General features: G+C 43.8%; 5 protein-coding genes; 2 read left to right on the top strand and 3 right to left on the bottom strand.

Annotated features, from left to right (window-relative positions):
- Window positions 1–7,584: 7,584 nt before the first annotated feature.
- On the bottom strand, window positions 7,585–8,674 carry GSTUM_00010620001 (40S ribosomal protein S9). XM_002841408.2 has 5 exons: window positions 8,572–8,674; window positions 8,495–8,526; window positions 8,308–8,394; window positions 8,086–8,257; window positions 7,585–8,029 (listed from the first exon to the last, which is right to left on the bottom strand). Exons 1-5 carry the CDS (start codon window positions 8,614–8,616, stop codon window positions 7,778–7,780), a joined length of 588 nt encoding a protein of 195 aa, XP_002841454.1. The 5' UTR covers window positions 8,617–8,674; the 3' UTR covers window positions 7,585–7,777.
- Window positions 8,675–8,848: 174 nt separating this feature from the next.
- Window positions 8,849–9,981, top strand: GSTUM_00010619001 (60S ribosomal protein L21). XM_002841407.2 has 4 exons: window positions 8,849–8,911; window positions 8,970–9,071; window positions 9,133–9,180; window positions 9,296–9,981. Exons 2-4 carry the CDS (start codon window positions 9,037–9,039, stop codon window positions 9,624–9,626), a joined length of 414 nt encoding a protein of 137 aa, XP_002841453.1. The 5' UTR covers window positions 8,849–8,911; window positions 8,970–9,036; the 3' UTR covers window positions 9,627–9,981.
- A 604-nt stretch (window positions 9,982–10,585) lies between these two features.
- GSTUM_00010618001 (uncharacterized protein) lies at window positions 10,586–12,512 on the top strand. XM_002841406.2 has 5 exons: window positions 10,586–10,874; window positions 10,995–11,177; window positions 11,247–11,324; window positions 11,380–11,998; window positions 12,069–12,512. The coding sequence occupies exons 1-5, from the start codon at window positions 10,699–10,701 to the stop codon at window positions 12,144–12,146; spliced, it is 1,134 nt and encodes a 377-aa protein (XP_002841452.1). The 5' UTR covers window positions 10,586–10,698; the 3' UTR covers window positions 12,147–12,512.
- An 83-nt stretch (window positions 12,513–12,595) lies between these two features.
- On the bottom strand, window positions 12,596–15,776 carry GSTUM_00010617001 (uncharacterized protein; the record flags this gene model as incomplete). XM_002841405.2 has 13 exons in its annotated part: window positions 12,596–12,988; window positions 13,053–13,374; window positions 13,425–13,526; window positions 13,579–13,708; window positions 13,767–13,903; window positions 13,955–14,061; window positions 14,111–14,234; window positions 14,291–14,527; window positions 14,583–14,658; window positions 14,729–14,818; window positions 14,887–15,040; window positions 15,103–15,690; window positions 15,761–15,776. The coding sequence occupies 13 exons, from the start codon at window positions 15,774–15,776 to the stop codon at window positions 12,852–12,854; spliced, it is 2,220 nt and encodes a 739-aa protein (XP_002841451.1). The 3' UTR covers window positions 12,596–12,851.
- A 265-nt stretch (window positions 15,777–16,041) lies between these two features.
- GSTUM_00010616001 (uncharacterized protein) lies at window positions 16,042–18,547 on the bottom strand. XM_002841404.2 has 5 exons: window positions 18,478–18,547; window positions 17,798–18,415; window positions 17,711–17,731; window positions 17,573–17,660; window positions 16,042–17,117 (listed from the first exon to the last, which is right to left on the bottom strand). Exons 2-5 carry the CDS (start codon window positions 18,385–18,387, stop codon window positions 16,182–16,184), a joined length of 1,635 nt encoding a protein of 544 aa, XP_002841450.1. The 5' UTR covers window positions 18,388–18,415; window positions 18,478–18,547; the 3' UTR covers window positions 16,042–16,181.
- Between the last annotated feature and the right edge of the window lie 3,154 nt (window positions 18,548–21,701).

Here is a 21,701-nt window from a genome sequence, read left to right as displayed (position 1 = left end):
TCACGTCGACATATTCCCCCAAACGATATGGTGTTCTTTATCTGTACCCAGTCAGGAACTTCCCACCAAATTTGGACCACTTGGCCTTCTAGTTTCTCTCCAGAAAATAAACATCTCCTCCTAGTACATGCTACCATGTCAACAGAAAATCATCGCAAATCCCTTTATACTATTACCTAGGAACTAGACATCTATATTCATGAGCGAACCCTACGTCACATTTTTACCGATTCAGGTTACCATCATTATGTCGCAAAGGTCAAGTACTACCTTACCTCAAAACAGAAGATTGCACATCTTCTATTTCCAGATACCTATAATGAATGGGCAGTAGGTGACTAGGCAAAGGTCATCTGGACTGATAAGTATGCTTTTAATCTGGGAGGTTTTTCTGGCAATACCTGGGTGACAAGAACTGCCAGTGAAGAGTATTTTGAGAACTGCATTCTTCCAACATTCTGCAAGCTTCAAATAATCATAATATGAGGTAGTATTTGTGGTAGGATTAAGGAACTAATGGTTAGTGGAAATAATGACCAATGGGGTAAATCTGTTACTGGAGCTAAAAATTGAGAACATATCATTACCCCTCATCTTTACCCTTTCTGGTGTCAGCTTCGCTCAGAAAGGCTTGACAATGTCTATCTTCAGCAGAGTGGCGCCTCAACACACAACTCTAAAATTACTACTAGACTGTTGACTGAGTTGGGCATAATGGGCTACTTCTTTAAATAGCTACCCAGTTCCCCAGATCTTAATCCAATCGAGCATGTAGAGTGACTCATGAAGGACTGTATCCATCACCACTCATCCTGCCCTACCGTAAATATTCTTCTCCAGCAAGCGATTCAAGAAGAGTGGGATGCTATTACCGCTGAGGAATTCTCTCTTTAACCACATCAATGCCATCATGGGTTCAAGAAGTACATGACGTGGCTAGAGGTCCTATGAGATATTAGCATCAGAGAGCCGGTAGACTTAAGTTTGGTAGGCCTAGTAAACAATAGATGGTAGATGGGACTGAGGCTATAATTGATGATGCCTTCATGAAACTTCTTTCACTTTTAATGTTTTTCTTATCTCTCTTCTTTTTTTATTTATGGTATTTTTTTTATTATTATCAGAATGATTTTCTACTTAGTATGCATCCTAAAAGGTGTATTTGTAACTGGGTATCATTCACTAAATTTGATTATTTTTCGCTTATTCTCATATAGTATTTGGTATGTTCGATTGCTATATGTCTGTCCCTTGTACTGTATTACCCCGTTTTTTTGCCTTCCACCAAAAGGTTGAATTAAAATACTACTCTAATGAGACGTTTCAGCCATGTTGGTAAGTAATAAGGAAAGAGATATGTAATTATTGAAAATGCAAAAGTTAGTGATTAAACTTAACACTAGCTATAGCCAACTCTGCTTTCCTGGATCACAATAACCACTGTAAGGATACTCTTCTCTTCAATGAACCTTTCAGAATTCTATATTTCTTTATATCAAAACATATCATATTGTTCCAGATCATCCACTGTCCCACATATATACCGTAGTTTTTGACTGTCCTGAATAATGAGGCATGACTGTGGACTTTCAACTGAAAATGCAGGAGAAATGGAATAATGACTTAGTGTATTTCCTGTATGGATGAAATGTCTTTAATACTCTGAGCCATTTCAAAAATACGGGCTCTAACTCAGAATGTAGACTTAAGCTGCCCTGATTCAAGAATACTGTATTAGAAAAATGTCAGTAGAATAGAGCTCAACTATAGAAGGAGTATGAAGAGGAAGAGAGAAGAAAGAAAGAAAGGAAAAAAGAAAGGAAGAAAGGAAGAAGCCTGCTTTCCAAAAATGCCTTTCAATAAAATCTTGGTAAACCACACTGGCAATTTATCAATAAACCCTCTGACGAAAGGTAACTGTCATGTCTCCTCTCGGCAACAAGTCCGCCAAACCTATACACATGTGTTTAAATTAGAGGTCCTTTCATACTGGTTAACTCCAAGTATTACCACTGGACCAACAAACCTCATTTTCATAACCCAAAAGCAAGTAGTATAGTGGTTTCTGTTACCAGAGTCAACAATCAAAGAGTAAAGAAAGCCAGAGGTTTGACAGAGAATAGTTGATGGGATAAAAAGTAGAAGGAGAAATCAGAAGGGTGTGAGAATATGTTACTAGCCAAAGATGGAGGAGATGGTATATGAGAAGTAAAGGCAATAATGTGATACTGTTAAAGCTATTTGCCATCCATGGCTTAAACGAGTAGCTCATGCTGCCTATGAAAAGTGTTATCCCAGCAGGTCAAGAGAGTATAGCAACTTTACTTTCTCCAATGGCTAATTTTATGGCTTCCTTGCACACCATTATATTAGCTTAACACTGCTGACAAATAAATCATAAAAAATACCTTCTGACTACCTCCAAGTATGCCTTGACTTTATGCATTTTAATCGAATCAAATTCCCAAATATAATCAAGTGAAGAGCTGCTAATGGTTAGGTACTTCTTTCTCTCTCAAATAGGAAACATCAACTAAACTCTACTCTGATTCAAGTTTCTTAATATTCAAACCTATCCTGATAAGAAGAGCTGTTAGGAGTACTAGGATCCAATACATAGAAACCACCTTAAGTAGGGTAACTCCACTCAGAATCGGAATCTCTAGTTTCCAACATCACCCTCTGGCCTCCTTATATGGCCCACATGTGATCTTACATATCTATCTTAGTTGCATCCATTAACTATAATATCACAGAATTGAAAGTATCAGAATATTACAATATATGGCGATACCATCTATTCAACTAGATTCTGTTTACAGGGTATATGAGAGGGAACCTTCAGCTAAGTCTAAGAAGTAGAACAGAGTAAATCAGTCAGCTACTCAGAAAGTTACTAGGCTTGAAAGATAAAATGTCATTGAAGTAGACTGTAGGTAATGGGACATATTCGCACAAAGATATGATAATGAATATTAAAGGATCTCTACAAAGAGCTAACACACTCTCATCAACTCTATAATAGTTAGAAGAGTCCAAAATCCTGAGGGACACTACCGAAGAAGCCAATGGACTTCGCGGAGTGTTAAAACTAGGTCTAGTGATAGGCCCTGGTTGCAGGAACTTTTTCCAATACTAAACAGCAACTAAAGCCCCGTTACCTAAAACAACCAAGGATTGCTGACTATGGGATTATCTGCCAATCCAGTAGAATAGCTTTCTGTAAGTTAGTAGGAAGTCATCCAGAGGACATCTGTTGGTTAGATCAGAAGTTATAGAGGTTTAAAGTTGGTGACCTAAGAAGGTTGCATCTATGACTACTCTTACAGACATGATCTATAAATGAAACTAATCATTTCATCAATTAGGGGAGACAATTAGGGCCAACACAGTTCAACATGAGAACTAGGCTACAAGTCCAATAATTCTGAAGATGGAAGAATTACTATTAGAAATAGTATTGTTTTCAATTAGCAAAATAGTAATTACCGAAGTAGATATGATAGTTTTCAGGGTCTCTTAGTATTCGCACTTCAGGAGAATACCCAACATTGTAAATTATAGTTAAAGAAGTACATGATTTGTATGAGAAATAGATATAGTCTGCAAACACTCAGACACAGAATATAAATATTGAAGTGTCTCTCAAGCTTTTAAACATTATCAAGCAATGGAGAAGAGACCTTAACAATATAATATTGTTTTTACAATTCTATTCTATTCTACCTTACTCTTAGTAGTCATAAATGAAATAAGTTATCTTTTGAGCCTTTCTAGATAAATCTCCATCAACAAAATGATTCTCAATTGGTCTAGACAATTCTGAGTCTCTATGGATCATTTTTACCTAACAGGAGCCGCTTAGTCCAAATCAGGTCAACTGTGAGTGACTGGAGTAAATAACAAGGAACTATTATTTTCTGCATCTTTGCTACTGGGGCTATGCAAGTGAAATCTCTTCTTCTATATAAGGAAGTGGAAGTTCTTACTTGGGAATGTGATAGAATGCGAAGTGCTGCAGTAGAGATGGAGCAATATGACCTCCACATTCTGGTCAAATTTAACCCTAATATGTATGCCAATAGATCAGTACTTGTTGACAGTATTAATGATATGCTGGAACCTATATTGCCTGCAGGGCCTCATCTCTTAGCCCTTGACGTTGCTAAGTTTCACGAAACTGATTCTGTATTTGATATACTGTCCTCTTACAACATTTTTCCCTCTATGGTTCCAGCAGGCTGTACCAGCATAGTCTAGCCACTCAATATAGCTGTGAACAAGCCGGTTAAAGAACTTTTAAGAGAATTAATTGAGCACATGCTGGATGATTATAAGGAAGCTAGTGGGGAGGATCTTCAAGAAAACTTACAGGCCAGTATTGTAGAAGACAGGTATGTACTCATTTAGAAATATGTGGCTGATACCTGAGGGCAATTTTGCACTACAGAAGATGATGCCTTTTGGAAGCTTGGGCTCTCCCTACCTATTAATGGCACCTGCGCTGATGAAATTTCAATTCAGGGTATTGATAAGCACTTATTAAAGATAGGTGACTGGAGATGGGATGAGGGAATGCGAGTAGCAGAAATAGAAAATTGGTAAGGTGTGGGCGACCCTGGGTATGAGGATTTTGAGGCTAAGGCTACTGATAAGATGAATATACTACCATATCCTCTCTGTGAATTCACTAGTACCAGAAGATATCGTACTATCAGGGAGACACTAAGCGAGGTGTAACTAATAGGATCGAGTAACTGGACATGATCCAGAAATTAGGTTTCAGATTCTTGGGATATAAAGTAATGACTGCAAGCCAATAGAAGGTAAAGCCTAGAGTATGAGTATTTTTGACACAAGTAATGAGTCTTTATAGAAGCATCTTGAGTCATCAGAATACAAGAACTGTTTTTAAAGAGAAAGAGTAGATATATACCTGTACTTAATATGTAGGTAGTATAGCCATGAATAGTATTTTAAACTATGAATTTTCAAAGTTAGTTTTATGGCAGATCATTCATGATTCTGTGATTTTTATTACCTTTTTATCTTTATCTACAATGTCTCCAAACCAAAGTTCAAATCTGTATTTCGGACCCATACCAAAATTGATAATCGAGCAAAGTCTAAGAGCAAAAGATCTTAAACCAATTGTCAGACCTGAGCGTAGTTATAGCCAGAGAGATAAGATACGAGTACTCACCTATCTGGAGTATCACCGTATTCCACTCTGAGAGCCAGGCCAATTCCGCAAGCCCAGTCAGATGGAAGCCAGTAATCGCTATAGGATTACTCAATGAACAATTAGTGAATGAGTTAAAAGAAAGCATTTATTGGAAGAGGAGGAATTCAATACTCAGGCAAGAAGGGTAGAGCAAAGCTTAGGGGGGGAGTGTCGACCTAGGTGGCTGGAACTAGAAGAGGCAATTTATAGCAATTTTATAAAATGTCGAGAGGAGGGGAGAGTTATTCAACGAGGATGGTTCTATATTCAGGCTAGCTTTCAATTTCGTGAATTATATTAGGATCTCGATCCAGCAGAATTTCGATTTAGTGATGGCTGGTTTTATCGATTTCTCGGAGGCACCGAATTAGTTTACGGTATATTACCAAGAAAGCTCAAAAGATTCCTACTGAATATCAGTTATTGGTACGCAATTGGCTCAGCTTTAACCGATGAAATTCACAACCTTCTTACCTATTCCCATTCCTCAAATTGGTTCTCAATACCCCTACCAATCGATTTCAAGAATCCAATATCTGCAACCTTGATGAGACTCCAATTCCTTTTGAGTATCTGGAGGGAAAGACTTACAATTCAATTGGAGTAAAAACTATTTAGGCAAAATCATCCCAGAATGGTGGGGATAAATGGCAAGCATCTTTAGTACTTTGTGTTTTTGCAGATAGCGTACCGAGAGTTCCACCGATGATTATACTTCGAGGAAAAGAAGAGAGATTATGAAGGGAGAGAGAGCAATACCATCCTGGGGTGGAGGTTGAATTTAATGAAAAAGCCTACATGAATGATAGGCTTTTTCTCCAATATATTGAGGAACACCTTGTACCTGCCTTAGGTAGCCAGTCTTTGCTTTTTGCAATCGACCTGATGGGACTCCATAAAATACCAGCAGTTCTTGATCTGTTACATTCGTATAACATTATCCCCTCTCTTATTCCTGGAGGCCGTATAGGACTTCTTCAGTCACTCGATGTCTCAAGCAATAAGGTATTCAAAGAAATGATTCGAGAACTTACTGATGATGCAATTTTTGATGCCGAGAATGCAGAATCCTTCCATAAGTGGACTGTTAGCTATTGCTGAATCCCGACAACCTCCTGTGTTGGTGATTCTTTTTACCAATTTCATCTTGAGAAGAGTGAGATAATTCGCTGAGTGTTCCGCCAGGTTGGACTTTCTCTTCCGGTTGATAGTACCTGTAACTTTGAGTTAGATATTAAAGGTTTTTCTAAGCTAGACATGGGTGATTGGAGTAAAGATGATACAGTGCTTGAGGAGAGTGAGGAGTCTGGAATACCTGAGGTGGGTGACCATGAAGCTATAGAATTTGTACATAGCAATGGGTGATCGAATCTAGAGTTCTATCTCTAAATGGAACTATAGCACACGAATACAGTATGCTGTAAAAACTGGAAATAATTGGACCATGTACTATGTCGTTAGACTTTTCTCTCTTAGTAAGGTCAAGGAACTGGGAGAAGAACTATATAGCAAAGTGTCTGGGGCTTTTACCAGATAAAGAAATTATTGTAAATCATTGGCATATTGTGGTATCATTGATAATATGACCTTAACTCATTCCGAATAACCACTTTTGATTCAGAAATTATCATCTCTGGTATGAACTTGAACGATACACAAGAAGAATCTGAAAGCCCGATATCAGACTTTCTAGACTCCAGGGAAACGCCGGTCCAGATATCCTGAGGTTGGCCTGCTGTCAAAAAGGAAACAAGGTTCCAATTTGTCATTGCTGATTACTACTCAAAATGGCATGATGAGACCTCGCCTATCCGTTCCACCAATTTTGGCGCTAGCGAATTCGCGGAGAGGATACGGTACTGGAGATTGATTTGGATGAAGAAGACGATAATTTACAGATCTTGTAGACAAAATTTAATATAATTACCTTCTTCTAAGACATGCTATTGATCTAGATCATGCGATAATCTTGGCACTTGTCTCACTGTGACACACTTTATCTCAAAGTATTAGTGGCAGGCGAAAAAAACCAGGTAATACGGTATGATACATTGATATTGTACTGTACCCCGATACGCAGGCAGAGACGATACGATACCTATTTGTGCATGAAGAATCCTGGCATGACCCGCCCGCCAGTTTCACACAGAATCTGCATTATCAACACCGGTACTATAGAGGAAGATATGCCTACTTGACACTTTTTAAAGTCGCTAGAACATGAATTACGTATCAGTGGCCCAAGTTGCGGTACTAGTTCCCAAAAAATCTACAGTATACCGTCAACATTTGTGTGATTGCGGTGAGAAAAGATACAGCATCACTGGCGAAGGCAAAACGATATCACACTCCAGACCGAATTATGTGCATACAATGGAATCAAATACATATGATTACCCAAGAAATACCGTATCATAAACCTTCATTGTTGTCACCCCGAACACAAATTTACAATCTCCAGTCATGACAAAAGAAATTTCATTACTGCCTTGTTGAAAATGAATCATAGCCCACGCTCCATTTATTATTTTTTGTGAGTAAGGAATTAGGAATCTATTCCTCCTCCTCTTCTTCCTCACCATCACCCTTAGACTCAGCAGCCTTGGCCTTCTTTCTTCTGTTACGTCCAGGACGCCCACCACCGAATGGCGAGCTCAAGGCAAAGTCGATATGCTTCTGAGAGTCAAGACGAACAATGAAAGAAGGGACGTTCACAATCTGCTTCCCGACACGGATGTGGCGCTGGCGGATAAGGACACGGGCGTGGTGGATAGACTTGGCGAGGCCGAGCTTGTAAACTTGGGTCTATAGATAAAATTCTTAACCACGATATCCAAAACATAGGAAAGCGAATACAATACCTGAAGACGGCGCTCCAAGAAATCCTCAGTGCGAAGAGCCAACACGTAATCCAATTTCATGCGGGAATCATCCAGGACACCAACACGGACTAGACGGCGAATAAGAGCATTACCCTCGAAGAGACGCTTAGGGTCCTTCTCATCCAAAGTCAAAAGTTGACGGGCAGCACGACTACATCCAATTAGCATAGCCCTCACCCATTAAAGGACGGGCATATATACCGGATTTTGGAGAGTGTCAACTGAACTCTCCAAACTTCTCTCTTGTTGCGAAGACCATATTCACCAACAATCTTCAATTCAGAATCGCTACAATCCCGCAAAACCAACACATCAGTATCCCCATAGTTTGGGTCATGTTTAATGCGGAGACATAAGAATGAGCACGCTCAAACCCATTGGTACTCACAGACGGGCCGACTCAAATGGACGACGAGGGACCTGTAAAATTAAGGTTAGCAGAACATTGGACATGAAACAATTAACACAAGGGGACTTATTGTAGGTCTTAGAATAACTGCGAGGGGCCATGGCGTGTTTATGGCTCTGATGGCGGAGAGAAGGTTAGTATCGTCCGGTTGAGGCGTTGGTTGTTATTGTTGTTTGTCGGATGCCCGAAGCTTGAGAAAGTCCCCGTACCTGTTGTGTGCCAAGAGTTCCCTTTAGCAGTCGTACGTGCAAGAATTAAGGGTAAACCCTCAATTTTCGCACACACAAGCCTCTCTCCCCACATCACTACTTTCCTGTCGACAATTACAAACGCATCCGCCGGCACCCGAAAATTCTTCAGCAACAACCTTTGACAATTCTGACACTCCGATTCAATGTGAGTGGCATCAGTCCTTCCCCTAGTCGAAATCAGCAAAATCTAATGGTTATTCTAGGGGTCACTCTGGCGGTATTCGTTCCGGTACTAGATATGCGTTCTCACGGAGGTTCCGTGAGAAGGGCATGATTCGCCTTTCCACATACCTTAAGCAATACAAGTACATTATTCCCGCCTATTTGAACTCTCGAGGGAGTAGCAACTTATAATCTTTAAAATAGGGTTGGAGATATTGTTGACATCAAAGCCAACGGGGCCGTTCAGAAGGGGTAAGCTCATTACCCTAGTTAAGCCAGAAATCTACGGATGCGAGGAGCTACGATGCGAATCTATTTCTATCCGAGGCCGGTGCGGTTTGAACGGCTATGCTGACCTGCAATATAGTATGCCTCACAAGGTCTACCACGGAAAGACCGGTGTCGTCTATAATGTAACCAAGTCAGCCCTGGGCGTTATTATCTATAAGAAAGTCGGAAACCGTTACCTAGAGAAGCGCGTAAACGTCCGCATCGAGCACGTCAACCACTCGAAATGCCGACAAGAGTTCCTGAACCGTGTCAAGGGAAACGCTGCGAAGCAGAAGCAAGCTAAGGAAGACGGAACCCACGTTCATCTCAAGAGACAGCCAGTCCAGCCCCGCGAGTCTCGTACCGTCTCCACCCAGGACAATCTCCCAGAAACTGTTACTCCGATCCCTTACGAGACAACCATTTAAATGGAAACTTTAGTTGGATTGTTTAGGGCTTCTTTTCTTGGTTTTTCTTTGGGTGTTAAAATAAAATAAAAAGTTGATGAGCAATAGTTCCTGGCAGTTTCGCTTGTCCAATACTTCGATGGGGGTTTTCTTTTTATGAGTAGCTCAGTCATGGGGGGCACAATCTATCAATGATTGCACCCCCACTTTTACTAAATTGAAGCAGCGACAGTGGGATAATGCAAACCATATCGCACCGCATGACCTAACGGATAAGAAATTTTGGCTTTACTCTTCACTAGCGCTCAAAGGCATATTCCGTATCCGTATCGCGCACAACCGGGGTAGCACCAGCCTTGATAGTGAGTGGGGTTTCATAGTTACGATCCTCCATTCGTTCTCGCGATGACATCTTTTTGAGAAACACTTGTATGACGATGACGATACAAGTTTAAGCAATAGTTCCCGGATGTTTAGTTAATGGAACAAGCTCAAATGCTTGAATAAAAATGTGGCTTCGCTATCTACCATTGGACCAAAGCCAATTGACCATCCATGGGCATTTCAACTCCATCCGAGCCATCCCCGTTCAACGGTCGCTCAACTCGCCGAGCAGAATTACCAAAAGAAGCGGCTGTAGAAATACAGAGATAAATAAATAATTCTACTTCGTAATCACTGTATTGTAGGCTCGCACCTGCACTGGATACGCAGAGTCCTGAGCCATAACCATTAGCAGTACTGTACTTTGCGGGCATCATACAGTATCATGTTCTAAATCAACTGTAGCGCAAACGAACGAAGGCTCGTTTCCCCACACCGAGCGAGCCCTGCCTGCAATGCTAACCCCAAATTCCTCAGAGCCGCAGAAGAAAAAAATCTTAACCATTCCACCTACCACTACCCTATGCCATAAAACGAAGAAAGCCCTTCAAATCAATTAAAAATCTCCCCTTCGCCCACTTGCAAATAAATCATAACGAATCCTTTCTCCCTTCCCTCCTTCCCCCTCTCTTTTTCCTTATATGATCTGCTGATTCCCATCCACAAACCAGCTGAAGGTATACACAGCAAACAAAGGAAAAAAGCAAACATGAGTATCCTACGGCCGACTCCTCCGGACACCCAATTGCACGCAGAATTGAAGACTACAGCGGCGGATAGGCTTCCCACAAGTCGAGAACTTGGAGTAGTAGTACCAGAACCGGGATCCAGAGAAGCAATTCAAAAAGTTGAGTGGAAACCATGGGCGCATTTTGTTGCCGGGGCGTAAGTTTTTCCCTTTTCTTTTTCACCGTCTTCTTTTCCTTTTGCCCCACTACGACCCCGCCATGCAGTATCCCCCAAAAAAGAAGGATGGCTAATATTTGGCATTTTTTTCGGAGATAGGGCAGGAGGAATGACGTCCACGTTTTTGACATCACCGTTAGATGTAGTCAAGACGAGACTCCAGAGTGACTTTTACAAGCAGCATTTAGCGAGCGCTAGAGCGACTGCGGGAGTCGACATACACCGGGGGGGAATACTCAGGCAGGGTACTAGGCATATTCAAGAAACCTTCCAGATACTCTTGTAAATCATACTCCTCCTCCATAAGTACTCAGTTTGACCCAATTGCTGATACACCTACTTGTTCAATAGCGACGTACATAAAGTCGAAGGGTGGCGCGCACTGTTTAAAGGATTGGGGCCAAACCTGAGCGGCGTTGTCCCCGCGAGGTGCCCTACCTCCTCCGTACAAACCGACCTCCAAGCTAACAATATTCACCTCTAGGGCGATAAATTTTGCAACCTACGGCAATGGCAAACGCGTAATAGCAAACAACTTTAACCATGGCCAGGAATCCACCTGGGTCCACCTCTGTGCAGCAGCCTGCGCCGGCGTCGTAACAGGTACTGCAACAAACCCCATCTGGCTTGTTAAGACTCGACTCCAACTCGACAGAGAAAGCGCCGGCGCGGGCGGCCGCACAAGGCAATACAAAAACTCCCTCGATTGCGTCCGACAAGTTCTCCGCGAGGAAGGCTTCCGCGGCTTATACAGGGGATTATCGGCGAGTTACCTCGGCGTGACGGAGAGCACGCTGCAGTGGGTGCTGTACGAGAAGATGAAGACCTACCTTGCCGCTAGGAAGGAGAGGGTTTTGGTCAGCGGGCGGCCGGAAACGGCTTGGGATAACCTTGTGGACTGGGGCGGGAAGCTGGGGGCTGCTGGATCGGCGAAGTTGCTAGCGGCGGTTTTAACGTATCCGCATGAGGTTGTGAGGACCAGGTTGAGGCAGAGGCCTGTTGGCGGGGGGAAACTAAAGTATACGGGACTTGTGCAATGTTTCAGGCTTATCTGGAAGGAGGAGGGACTTATCTCAATGTATGGGGGGTTGAGTCCGCACCTGGTGGGGTCCTCCTTGTTCGACTGGCTCCTCTGATTGCCACACTTTTTACTGACTGGTGGTGAATATATAGCTCCGAGTTGTACCCTCCGCTGCCATCATGTTCGGAATTTACGAAACGATACTTAGATTATTCGGCGAATCTGCTTAAACTTCACTATACTCGACTCATCTCAACCTCACCCAACAATCTACCAACCAATCACTTATTGCTTGCCGCTACTAATACTACTACTACTCCCCCGAGCCTCTATTTAGACCACCACCTCACCGTCATCATCATTCTTATTGTCGCCATCATCACCACCTGCTGCTACTTAGGCTCGTTTTTCCCTTGTCAATGACCGCAACCAACCGAAACGCACCAATTGGCGCCAGGCGCCCAACCCTGGGTGATATGCCAAAAACACGAAACCGGGAGCGGGGGAATTCCTTATAAATAAACAAAAACTCTCCCTCTCAAAAAGGAGAGGAGACACCAATCTGTATATAAAACCTAGCTGTGGTATACTTTTTTCTACGGTACATAGGAGTTCTAGCACCATCATCGTCACCATCATGTTTTTCTTTCGGGAAAACAGAAAAAGGCCGCGGTTCAGGACAAATAAATCACTCTACTTTTTCTAGTCATGTATAAAGTGTATGATACTCAAGTAGCCGGATTAGACTGGAGTTGCTCTTGCCTTGGTGGTAAAGCTCAATCCGGCGACTTGTGTTAAAGCCCAAAAAAAAAAAGGTAGAACCAAGGGAAGGAGGGGGCAGATCGAATTTACTACTGTACGATATTATCATAATTTCGCTCGTAATATAAAGCTACTTTTTTTTTAAAAAAAAAAGGGAGGGGGGGGTTCTCTCTCTAACCACCCTTTTTCAACTGTTTATACCACTTAACCGCGTCATCCCTTAACGACTTCTCCCCAGTAAAGTCCTGGATCCTAGCCTTCTGGCTCATAAGCGTCATTTGCGACTTTGTATCTCTAATGCGGGAGTATTCTGCTCATCCACTCGTCAGTGAAAACCCCAAATCAATAAACTTAGGGAGTTCCAATAAACGAACCAGAAAAGCCCCTATCAATAAACTCCAACGCGCGATGTAAGCATTCATTCCTTCCTGCCCCCTTCTTAGTCCCCGCAAGTCCCATCTGTGCATCCGCCAGGCATGAAAAGCATTGAGCGTTGAGGTACGCGTCCTCGCACTCGAGGACTTGGGGCATGATGTTGTCCATCATTGAGTACGCCGCTGAAAACTCGCCCATGTGGATTAGGATGTTGGCGATTGTGCGGAAGGCTTGGAAGAGGGCTGGCAGCAGGCGGGAGCGCCAGGCAATCGTTGCAGCGCTGATGGCTACGGAGAGGCCTTTTACTGTGCGGCCACATTTCTGGGATGTGTTAATGTAGTTTAGTGTGGGAGGAGCTGAAGGGGGTATACAGAGAGAAGATCAGCCTTAATAGTCATCACTCGTATGCGGTGGTAAGTGTCTGCTCGGTCCCGTACCAGCTCTTCTGAGAGTTGGGTTATGGCGGTTAATGCCTGGGGCTCTTTAGTGGATGCGCGCATCTACCCACCACGTAACAAAACCTACAGCCGAATAATTCCCCCGACGAGCAAGGAGGTCAAGCCTACAAACCGAAATTTCCAATGCACAGTCAGGCTCCACGTAAGGCGAAGCTGAAAGTTGTTGAAGTAGTAGCTCCGCCGCTGCTGCATCGCCCCTAGAACCGTATAATGTAAGTATATATTAGAAACATTGTGCGGCAGGAGGGACCGTACCTGTACATAGCTTGCCTAAGCTTCAAAAGGCCAACATATGTTGCCCAATACTGATATACCTTGAGTGTGCGCAGGCACTCCTGGTCTACCTGATCCAGCCTTTCCAATGCTTCGTCTGTCTTCCCCCGCAGAGACATCTTTCACAAACTATTAGCCCTTAGGCACCGGGAACAATAGTGGACTCTTACAATATAAGCACTCCGACAAAGCGCCTTAACAACATCCTCTATAGGAGAATTAACCCTATACTTCGAAAGAAATAGCTCGCAGTTCATCCAGGACAGATACGAAATACCTAACTTATCAGCAAGACCCAACAACTAGAAATATCAGAACCCTCATACCCATGCGACTCCACAACGAAGACTGTAACAAAATCTGTGAACCCATCGCGTTATGTATATTCTTAGTCACATTTAAATGAGAACTGCGCAGTATACTCTCAAAGGCAGCCGGTATTGATTCACCCTAGAAAAAATATCAGAAGTGAGTTAAATTTCGATAACCAGGGGAAACGGTCAGACCCCAACGAGTATTTGCTTAGCTTCGGAGAGATGCGCCATAGACTGTAAATGGTGCATTCCACCCTCCTTGGCCTTTGCTTTAAGGAACTGCAGCGATTCACGTTCCATCCTTGAAGATATGACATCTGGACAGTCTTGTGGGTGGGCCTTGTGAAAATGATATAACCACGATAGCGAGAAATTCAAGCAAGCCATATCTTTGTTTTCCCGGGCTGTATTTATAGTTTCTTGCATAGCCTGCAACATATTAATTCACCTTCCACCCACCACACAGATAGCGGGGAAAACAAACCAGTATAGACTCCCGATAACACCCGAAATCCGCCTGCAAAATCGCAAGATTCAGCAAAGCATACTGGTAGAAGGTTCTGCAAACAAGACAAAAATCAGCCATAATTCACAAGGGCACATACACCAACTAATGAGACAGAAACCCACCGATCTCGATTATGCATCGTATAGTCAAAGTACCGGTGCAAATTATCAAATGACCCCGGATAATCCCCCGACCGCCAGGAATTCAGAAACCTACCCAAACGAACCAATCAACCAACCATTCCAACAATGGCAAATCTCAAAATAGGCATACTGCTCACTCAACATAATGCGTCAACGCAGGAATAGTAACATTAGTACTAAGCATCTGCCTCAATTGGACCTGCATGTCATCCGGTATCCTCGTGCCCATTCTCTGCATAGAGTCCACCTGGAATTCCAATAGTCTTTCCACATCGTCTGTGGAAACAGTGCCTATAACAACCCCTATCAGCACCCCCCTCCCCCAAAGGAACTGATAGAGAGGAAAAACGCACAATCCCGGCTCTCCTTCCCCTTCCCATAAACCACCCCAACCATCCCATCACCAAACCCCAACCCCTTCAAATTAGCATCAAAGCTCATCGGCCCAGCGCCCAAATTCCTCTTCTTCCACATCGCCAACGTCGGCTCACGATAAGCAATAAAGCTCCTCCACAGAGACACGGCGTCATGAAACTGCAACCGGACATACTCCAGCGCCGCCCTCCTGACAAAACACCCCAGGACAGAAGTCCTACTCAACATGGACTTCTCCCCATGCACCCTCACTGGGGACTTATCCGCGCGCTCGGGCTCAATCAGGTAAGTCTGTATGTTCGCAAAGAACGTGTGAAGGGCATCGAAGGAGTTGATTTCCCACAGTTTCTTCAGCAGCAAGTCGAAGATCGTGCGACCTACGACTGCGCTGGGCTGGTGCAGTGTTGCGGACTTTATGTTCTCGAGGGTCAGGATGAAGGCGGTGTTTTCTTTCGAGCTCACCAGGTGCCGGATCACGAAAGAGAGGACCGGGACCACGGATTGGTTGGGGAAGCGCGACTCTGCGTAGAGTTCTACGAGGGCAAGGAGGGCTATCTTGCCAGAAGCTGGTTGGATGGGGGTGGTAATTAGTATCTCCGACTGTTATTGGGGAAGGCTGGAAGGTGGGTGACTTACTGAGGTATCGTGACATGGTTGTTCGAGAGCAATAGGAGCAGAAAGTGAGAGATCGCAACTGGTCGAGGAAGTACACTTTCAAGGTGGGACGCGCATGACGTGACGCGGGGCCTTCGAGGCTCAGTCACGTCTTGGCGATCTTGGATCACGGCTCGGAAACCAGGGGGTTTGCCGTAAATTTACAGTGTGGCTTATTGCAACGGCCGCCTTAGGAGTGGCCCAAGTAGAATTCAAATGCTAAAAGCACTCAGAATCAGAATCGTGACATTGCGCAAGCGACGCGATGGACATTACTATTTTATATTTGTACGACCAGCAACCTATATTACTCAAGTACCGTACAGTGCAGCACAAAAACTATACCCAAACAGTACGCCTTTGCCCATAATTACCCTCGCGTTCTGCGCTTCTATAAACTTGTTTAAAGCTTAATATCCGGTTTTAGCTCCTCTACCTCTTCCCCCGGCTCGCTCTCGTCTTCGGTATCTTGCTCAGCAACCAGAGTAGCACCACCATCAGAGCCTGCCTCATAATCACCATCATCTTCACTTTCTTCACTTTCTTTACCCTCACCATCTTCGTCTTCAGGATCTTGAATCCCGCCCCATTCTTCTTCCTCCTCGCCATCCTCCTGATCCTCATCTCCACCCGCGGTGTTCTCCATGTCCGAGGCAGTACGTTTCCTCCTCATTTCACCAAGTCTGCCCTCTCTACCAGCAAGATCAATACCAACATTGTTATTCTCGCCCTCCCCGTCCTTAGGCGGGGCAGTGAACCAAGGTAATTTCCCTCTCATAAAGTCGTTCAAGACCATCTTTGCAACACCATCCATATCCGCCTCACCACCTTTAAGGAGTCTTCCACCCTTACGGGCAAGCAATTCCAAGAACGAGTGAGAACTGGTCCAACCCTTAATTTCATAAGTCCTCTCGACGTGCTGTCGCTTGCACTTTTCCAAGACGGCAGGGATGTATTGTTCCGGATTTGATACGTTCTCTACTCTTACTACCCCTCTGAGAAGAATATCCGTCTCAGAGTCTGTGGCTGAAGGAGGGACGATACCAGGACAATCGATCAGGAAGATACGGCGCATAAGAGTAATGTACTGCCAGACTTTTGTCTCCCCGGGAATAGGTGCCACTGTACAGACTTTCTTCTTGCGCAATGTGTTTATGACAGAGGATTTCCCAGTATTAGGATATCCAATGAGGCCAACAGAAATTTGCTTCCTATCCGAATGTAGAGCAGAAAACTGGCGAAGAAGCTGAATTAAAGAACCTTTCCCAAACGAGTTATTGATAGACGCATGGAAGGCAAGAGTCGGATAGTCTTTTGACAACCGGCGAACCCATGAAGCCTGCACATCGCCTAAATTAGTCTTTGGTTTCACCCGCCATACTCGCGAGAATCGCGATCCAGAAACATACAACAAGAAATAAAAGGACGAGCAAATGTGTGAATCATAACTAAGAGAATCAAAACGAAACTTTCTCCATAAGAGAAATTTGATTCTCAACTCAATACGAAACCTACACCGATCCCAAGTGACTACCCAAAACGGGAGAAACCGAAACAACCCGCCAACAAAACGTTGGCAGGATGAGGACGGGAAAGGGCTTGATCTCCCAAGGTTGTAACGCGCACCTTTAATCGAGGAAAGCCAATCTCCACAATGGGGGATCGACATAAAGGCGCCCTGACTTGAACGATGGGGCGGTGGAGGCCGCTAGTAGGGAAGATAAGAGAAAAGAGAGGGGTAGGGATGAAAGCGGGATAGGCGATAAATATGAAGAAAAAAGGGGGGAAGCATACCGCAACACTAGTGGGAACTAGATCGCATTTATTCAAGACGAATATTAAATGTTTGTGGGGGGCCTCTTCTTTGATGTACTTTTCCACGCTGCGACAGCGGGTTCCCAAGGGATCCCTAGCGTCAAGGACATGTATCACGACATCAGAAGAATCAATGACCTATCCATAGTTAGCAACCCATTCTGTCAAACTCGTAGAAGAGGAGAGAGAAATCATGCTTTATACAACTCATTCCAAATCCTCTTACTCTGCCCCTTCGAGAAAATCGGCTCCCTCGCCTCCTGAATCCATCCCTCCTCCTCCTTCTCCTCGGCACTCTTCCCAGAAAGCAACAGCTCCGTCTCTAATTTCTCCTTGTACTTGACCTCCAACAATTCACTCTCCCCAACCAATTCTTCCAACCCGGCAACCTGCAACTTAACCCTCTTCCTCTGAGCCTTAGGCCCGAAAGTCTCAGCGAACGGCTGGGTCTCGACATGCACTTTGGCGCTATGCACCTTCTTCCCGACATCCTTCAACAAAGACATGGGCAACTTGTTGCTCTTGAGCAACACCTGATACGGATCCGCCGCCTTCGCCGCCATCGCCTCCCGGAAGCTGGTCAACGCCGACTGCGAAATCACCCTAGTATTGCCGAACCATTTCCGGTTCGGCTCGACCCGCGCGGACGGGACCTCGCGCGATTGGAATGAAGCCGCCTTGATTATGTCGCCGTTGCGGTTCCGGATCGGTTTGCCTTCCTTTAGAGTGTTCAGGCGCGTCACCTTCTTTGTGTCGCGATAGAAATTCTCGCCTTTGAGTTTGACATTGGACATGCCGTCTCCGATGGGCTTCTCCCGCTTTCTGTGGTGGGGTTGGGTCAATATTCAATTGAATTATTTGATAGGGAAGGGGGGTAGACGTACCGCCGACTGGCTTCTTTCTTGAAATTACCCATGATGTATTCGTTTTTTTTTTCGATGGTCGCGATGGTTGGTTGATGACGGTGAATGGAAAAAGGTTATGAACTAAATTTTTTTTTTCCTCTCTCTCTGCACTTCCGAAATTCGTTGCCAAGCACCAGCATTCAATATCCCGCCAAGAAACACTTCAACTGTACTCGTACTATCAGTACAGTATCATACCTAGAAAGCTCTTGGCGGGTTTCCGAGTGCTATTCTGTGACCTCAACTTCACTCTCTCAAACCAACCAACCTAGAGAAACACATAAAGTATCCAGCATGAGTCCGGATTTAGTATAGGCACTCAGATATATGCACACAGATAATTTTGTTCCCCAAGTTCGGGCACAGTAACTTCCCTACCGGATACTTGCACTGTAAGTTAGTGTGCTTGTGTATTTGTACCGTGCCCCCCCCCGATCTCTACATATCGATACATGGTCGGTGAAGTACAGTATGGTACACAAAGTGATCTTTTACGATGAGGGTCCGAAAGCGGTGCCCCGGATGCCTCTTTGGGGTGCATTAGGATCCTTTTTTTGTTCCTCCTGAGCAAATAACAAGGCCCTCCAGGGGTTGCGCACCATGACCTGGCGCATCGCTGTCACCCAGATTCCACAGATTTGCCACCTGGGCGATTACTAGATCCATTTGTTTATCTCACAAAAAAAGAACTCTGTAGACTATTTCTTAATTACAATACCATACTCGTACCATATTATCAAATTGAGTATTTCTGTACAGACTATTCTGATTTATTCATTTTACTCCAGCAATTGGACTGCTCTGTTTGATAGTGCAACTTTTTGATCTTGCTCTCTAGACTTGATGCCATTCTTGTTGAGGTGGTCTAAGGGTTCCTCACCATACAAGTACTTAGGATGTGCACATAAGTCTGTAGAAGTCGGGTATGGTTGTGACGAATGTTAATAACCTCTAAGAAAACCGAAGATCTGCTGCTGGATCAGAACCTGGAGGTTAATATTTACTTGTACCTACTACAAGTAGGACAAATAGGCTGCAGTCGCTAGGTGTCTCGTGGATGGCACAATACAAGGATTGTGGGTCAAGTCTTTGCACACACTACTTTATCCCTGAGCCTTGTATGGTACGAGTACATACCATACTTGAAATGGGGTGGTGAGTAAACGTACTCTGGGCTGGGGTAAAATCCATGAATAGTGGGGTAGTGATTGACAACAAACTTGACAGCCAGATATTCGTGCCCGCCAGTTAGCACTTGAGAAAATCAAAACCTACCAGTTATTATCTTTAAAACGTTTGCTGAATTTCTGTTCTCTGAACATATAACCTTACATGCGCACATGGCCTATAAACTTCATTCGCTCCCCTCCAGAATCCTGTCCACAGACCAACCCTGGTACCAAGTACAGTGAAATTTGTTTCAACCAGGTAAAGAGTAGGTGTGCATGACCATAAGGACAGCTACGGAGGTGCTATCCCCTAGGGTACTGTAATCTTTGTCTTGATTTGAGAGGGGAAAAGAGCCTTGCGAACACTTGGCATGAAAGAATTCAAAATACTCGACCTTATGATTAGCCGTCTGGGCTACAAGGTAATCAAGGCAGGTCCGCTGTATTTACATTTAGCAAATATTGGAGAATGGCTAAAATATTGCGGGGATGTATACTGGGGCCAGGTATCTGTACCCTGTACAGAGAGTTATTGTTGCTCCTCTGGGTACTGGGAATCCGGTATGAGTACTCATAAGGAAACATTGCATAGGATTTTGGAAGGGGTTGAGACAAGGTTAATTATCAATCTTCTCACACACTGCAAATCGAGCCCTAATATAAGTTGCAGATTTCGATGTAGCAATGGTTTTTCCAATGGGCTGAGAGTTTATATTCTGGTTTCCTACAGTCACTTGGCAGAAGTGTTCGTGATCTGAGACAATGTTTAATTGTGGTTGTACTATATAGTGGGGCAGTGCCAGTGGGATTGTCACTGGGTGTGCACGCGAGTTCAAGTTCACGATTAACAACTACTGTTACCTCTCAACATTCAACGGTCAATTCACCTGCCATAAATTAAACTAGCTAATATTTTGTATAACCTTCCCTTGCTTCTAAAACTGCAGCCACCCTATCAGGTATTGATTTTCACAACTTCTCAAAAAACTTCTCAGGAATTGTCTCCCAAACTAATGGTAATACATGTGCAAGTCTTCTCCTAACAGCCTCTTTTCCTCCTGGAGTATTTGCAATCCTTAGATACTGCTGGTACAATCACTTTTTAAGCTCAATCCATACATGCTCCATAGGATTCAAATCTGGGGAATAAGGGGTGTGGTCCACAACCTCAATACTGTTTCTCTCCAACCTATCTATAATACTATATGCCTTGTAAACAGAAGTATTATCTTGCTGAAAAAGAACATCTTCAAGTTGTATACCAAAGAAAATCATTTGATGAATAACAGGAAAAGGATATCTTCTCAAAAGTCTAACATACCTGGTCTTATTGATAGTTTGAGTAATAGGAACTAATAGACCTTTTCTTTTACTCCCAAAGCACCCCCAAACCATAAGCGAGATTCTCTTATCCTTCTCCTTTGGGTGTACACAATCAGCCAACCACTTCTCTACAGGTTTTCTGAATACCTATTGTTGCTTTAAATCCTTGGATTTCTCCACACTACACTCGTCACTCCAAATCACCCTTTTAAAATCCTCAGCTGTCCAGTCCCTATAAGCTGTAGTCCATCTCAATCTCTTAGCCACATGATCAGGCTTTAGCCTAAGTCTTGACTTGATTATCCATTTTTTAATGTTTGCTTCTCTGAGTACCCAGTTCACTATGTAGGCAAATTTAGTAGATGATCATATCCAGTTACTCTGGGTAGCATAAAGAGTTACCAGTATCAAGAGAAATACTAGGTGCATAGCGATCCCTGAAGAGGCATCTGGTTATTTTTCGGTTAGACTTGGCTGCCTGTATAATTGTGCGACACTGTTGACCACTCAAAATAGCGGTGCGACTGGGGCGAGAGAGATTTTCAAAAGATTAGCATTCACATGCCCGGACAAGAAAGCTCTTAACAGTTGTCCATAGGCGTCTAATAATTTGAGCCACCAAGGCAATATTCCGGGAGTAGTAGAAAAAGGCCATTATCATGCTCTTCTCTGCAAGGCTCATTTCTCTCCAGGTGGTTTTAGGTAGGGGTC

Source organism: Tuber melanosporum, assembly GCF_000151645.1.
Source record: "Tuber melanosporum whole genome shotgun sequence assembly, scaffold_72, strain Mel28".
Classification (NCBI taxonomy): domain Eukaryota; kingdom Fungi; phylum Ascomycota; class Pezizomycetes; order Pezizales; family Tuberaceae; genus Tuber; species Tuber melanosporum.
This window is presented reverse-complemented; position numbering and strand designations above follow the sequence as displayed.